Source organism: Ovis canadensis, chromosome 23 (assembly GCF_042477335.2).
Source record: "Ovis canadensis isolate MfBH-ARS-UI-01 breed Bighorn chromosome 23, ARS-UI_OviCan_v2, whole genome shotgun sequence".
NCBI lineage: Eukaryota > Metazoa > Chordata > Mammalia > Artiodactyla > Bovidae > Ovis > Ovis canadensis.
Window position 1 is genome coordinate 13,990,743 of NC_091267.1, and position 4,586 is coordinate 13,995,328.

At 39.2% G+C, this 4,586-nt stretch overlaps 1 protein-coding gene across 1 annotated transcript; it reads left to right on the forward strand.

The window, feature by feature from the left end:
* Positions 1 to 264: 264 nt before the first annotated feature.
* LOC138428090 (tigger transposable element-derived protein 1-like) lies at positions 265 to 4,272 on the forward strand (the record flags this gene model as incomplete). Its single annotated transcript, XM_069568305.1, has 1 exon — positions 265 to 4,272. A coding segment is annotated over one exon (1,767 nt), but the record flags the coding sequence as incomplete, so codon positions are not given.
* Positions 4,273 to 4,586: the final 314 nt, after the last annotated feature.

Sequence of the window (4,586 nt, forward strand, 5' to 3'; positions counted from 1 at the left end):
TTGGTAATTCTCACAGTATTTCAAACATATTTGTTTTATTTGTTACAATTATCTGTGATTCATGGCCTTTGATGTTGCAATTGTAATTGTTTTGGGGTGCTGGCAGCTGCACCCAGGTAAGACAAGGAATTTAACTGATAAACGGTTGTGTGTGTTCTGACTGCTCTACCAACCTGCGTACCCTGTCTCTGTTCCTCTGGCCTCCCTGTTCCCTAAGCCACAACAGTATTGATATTAGGCCAATTAATAACTTTATAATGGCCTCTTAAGTGTTCAGGTGAAAGGAAGAGTCGCACATCTCTCACTTTAAATCAAAAGCTAGAGATGATTAAGCTGAGTGAGGAAGGCATGTCGAAAGCTGAGATAGGCCGAAAGCTAGGCCTCTTACGACAAACAGTTAGCCAAGTTGTGAACGCAAAGGAGAAGTTCTTACAGGAGGTTAAAAGTGCTATTCCAGTGAACACACGAATGATAAGGAAGCGAAATAGCCTTATTGCTGATATGGAGAAAGTTTTGGTGGTCTGGATAGAAGATCAGACCAGCCACAACATGCCCTTAAGCCAAAGCCTGATCCGGAGCAAGGCCCTGACTCTCTTCAACTCTATGAAGGCCGAGAGAGGTGCGGAAGCTGCAGAAGAAAAGTTTGAAGCTAGTAGAGGTTGGTTTATGAGGTTTAAGGAAAGAAGCCGTCTCCATAATGTGAAAGTGCAAGGTGAAGCAGTGAGTGCTGATGCAGAAGCTACAAGTTACCCAGATCTAGCTAAGATGATTAAGGAAGGTGGCTACACTACACAACAGATTTTCAATGTTGATGAAACAGCCTTATATTGGAAGAAAATGCCATCTAGGACTTTCATAGCTAGAGAGGAGAAGTCAATGCTTGGCTTCAAAGCTTCGAAGGACAGGCTGACTCTATTGTTAGGGGCTAATGCAGCTGGTGACTTGAAGTTGAAGCCAATGCTCATTTACCATTCCGAAAATCCTAGAGCCCTTAAGAATTATGCAAAATCTACTCTGCCTGTGCTGTATAAATGGAACCACAAAGCCTGGATGACAACACATCTTTTTACGACATGGTTTACTGAGTATTTTAAGCCCACTGTTGAGAACTACTGCTTAGAAAAAAAGATTCCTTTCAAAATATTGCTGCTTATTGACAATTCACCTGGTCACCCAAGAGCTCTCATGGAGATGTACAATGAGATTAATGTTGTTTTCCTACCTTCTAACACAACGTCCATTCTGCAGCCCATGGATCAAGGAGTAATTTCAACTTTCAAGTCGTATTATTTAAGAAATACATTTCGAAAGGCTCTAGCTGCCATAGATAGTGATTCCTCAGATGGATCTGGGCACAGTAAACTAAAAACCTTCTGGAAAGGATTCACCGTTCTAGATGCCATTAAGAACATTCGTGACTCATGGGAAGAGGTCCAAGTATCCACATTAATAGGAGTTTGGCAGAAGTTGATTCCAGCCCTCATAGATGACTGTGAGGGGTTCAAGACTTCAGTGGAGGAAGTAGCTGCAGATGTGGTAGAAATAGCAAGAGGACTAGAATTAGAAGTGGAGCCTGAAGATGTGGCTGAGTTGCTGCAGTCACATGATAAAACTTTAACAGATGAGGAGTTGCTTCTTATGGATGAGCAAAGACAGTGGTTTCTTGAGACAGAATCTACGGGTGAGGAAGCTGTGAAGATTGTGGAAATGACCACAAAAGACTTAGAATATTACATAAACTTAGTTGATAAAGCAGCGGCAGGATTTGAGAGGATTGACTTCAATTTTGAAAGAAGTTCTATGGTGGGTAAAATGCTGTCAAACAGCGTTGCACGCTACAGAGATGCTGTTCATGAAAGGAAGAGTCAGTCGATGTGGCAAGCATCCTTGTTGTCTTATCTTAAGAAATTGCCACACCAGCTCCAGCCTTCAGCAACCACCACCCTCATCAGTCAACAGCCATCAACATCCAGGCAAGACCCTCCACCAGCAAAAAGATTACGACTCACTGAAGGTTCAGATGATGGTTAGCATTTTTTAACAATAAAGCATTTTTAAGTTAAGGAATTTACACATTTTTTTATAGGCACATGTAATGGACTACAGTATAATATAGAAATAATGTTTATATGTATTGGGAAGCCAAAAATTTGTGAGCCTTGGCAATATTCACTTTTACTGCAGTGGTCTGGAACCAAACCCTTCATATCTCCAAGGCAGACCTGTCATGGTCTTTGATTGGATTTCTCTCGCCCTTTGTTCTTCCCTCCCCTCATTTAAAAACTGTAAGTCATGTACATGCCAAAGACGACGTAATCCTAAAATGAACCTATCTGTGGTCTGAAAATGTTGAACATGACCAGTATTGCTATAGCTACGTCTGTGCTCCTTACAGTCCCATCTCATCCCCTTGATTCCCCACCGGAGGTATCAGCCATCCTCAAGTTCACGTTTGTCTTTTTCCTGTTGTATGATGTTTTGCTGCTTTTGTATAAATGTATGCACAAAGATACTATTTAGTCATGCTTTTGATGTTTATTGAAATGTGTCATATGGTTTTAAATCTGTGAATGGTTTTTTCATTCATCACTATGTATCTGAATTTTATTTGTATTATTTTATATGGGTACAGTTTATTGTGACTTCTATATAATAGCTCATTGGGGGAATGTGACAGGATTTATTCATCCATTATTTTATAGAAGGACATTTAGAATGTTTTCCCTTTTTGGTAATATGGAAATTGCTACAATGAACATATTTCTGCATGTTTCTTAGTATAATGAGTTGAAATCTGAGGATATGTACATAAATGTGGAATTGCTGAATCAGGATATGCAAGTGTTCAGATTTATGAGATATGTCAAAATTGTTGTCTCAGCTTATATTCTCACCACATTCTCAATGACTTGCTATTATCCTACTTAATCTTTGCCAATCTAAATGAAAATTGTTAAAATGAAGTTGTGATTTTAATTTGTATTCGTCTGCTAGCATTTTGACTTAATATCTTTTCCTATTTTTTTTTATTTGCCTTTTGTGTGTTTTGAAAAATGTCTATTCAAGTTTGTTGCTCATTTTTCTGTTGGGTGGTTTGTCTTTTTCTTGTTGAGCAGTGGTAGTTCCTTGTGGTTCCTGAAACAGATCTTTGATTGTTTATATTACCTATACCATCCACCAGTGTTTGACTTGTATTTTTCATGGTCATTTGAGAACAGAAGTCTTTAATTTTAAGAATGTATCCCCTAACCTGAGAGTATAAAGATAGCTTCCTTTTTTACTCCTTAATTTTATAAGAGTTTGCCTTTCACAGCTCAGTCTTTAATAAGAAATGGATGTTCTGTCTATGGTGTAAGGCAGGGATATGACTTCTCTCCCATATGGGTTACCAGTTATCCTAGCTGGTTATTACTGGTTATTACTTCTAGCTTACTGCTGTTGAAAGGCTTATCTTGTTCCCACTGAGCTGCAGTGCCACCTCTGATACTCAGTAAGTCTCTATAAATACATGGGCTTATTTTCGACTTTCTATTTTGGGTTCTTGCCTTGTCTTCATTGCTATAGCATCATAAGAAGGCATATTATTTGTGAGGGCAATTGCCTGTAGTAGTTTACTTATTTAGGAAGAAGTTTTGTGGCTATTCTTGGCCATTGCTTCATAAATTTTTTAATTAATATGTCAAATTTATTGATTATACCTGTTAAGAGTTTTGTTCAGAACTACATGGAATCTATAATTCAGGTTGGGGAGAAGAGACATCTTTGTGATTTGAATCTCCCCATCTATAAACAGTATATCACTCTAGTTATTTAGGCCCCCTTTAAAATCTTCCAATAAGAATTTATGATTTTCTGCATGTAGGATTTTTATATTGGTTACATTTATTCCGGGGCTTCCCTGGTGGCTCAGAGGATAAAGTGTCTGCCTGCAATGCAGGAGACCCGGGTTCGATCCCTGGGTTGGGAAGATCCCCTGGAGAAGGGAATGGCAACCCACTCCAGTATTCTTGCCTGGAGAATCCCATGGACAGAGGAGCCTGGCAGGCTACAGTCCACAGGGTCCCAAAGAGTTGGACACGACTGGGCACCTTCACTTTCTTTTTTTCACTTTACATTTATTCCTAGTTACTTTATTTTTCATTGTTGATACTTTTGTCATTGCATGATACTTTTAAAAATTGATACTTTCTAATTGACTGCTGGTGGTATATGAAAATGTAGTGGATTTTTGTGCAATGATCCATTTACTTTAATAAATTATTTTAAGTGGTATATCAGTAGATTCTTTGGAGTTTTCATATCATTTACAAATAATTGTTTAATTACTCCCTTTCCAAGTTTTATATTAATACCTGCAGGGCGCATGCAAGCTTCACACCCCCCACCCCCTTCCCCGCCATGCGTCACCCTGTGTCTCTCTTCCATCCGATGCCACATCCTTCTGACATAAACTGGTAATCAAGTAAGAAAACGGGTTTTCCCAAGTGCTGTGAGCTGTTCTAGCAAATTAATCCGACCTGAGGAGGGGGCTGTGGGAACCTCTGATTCTAGCCAGCTGGTCAGAAGCGCACGAGACAGCTGGGCTT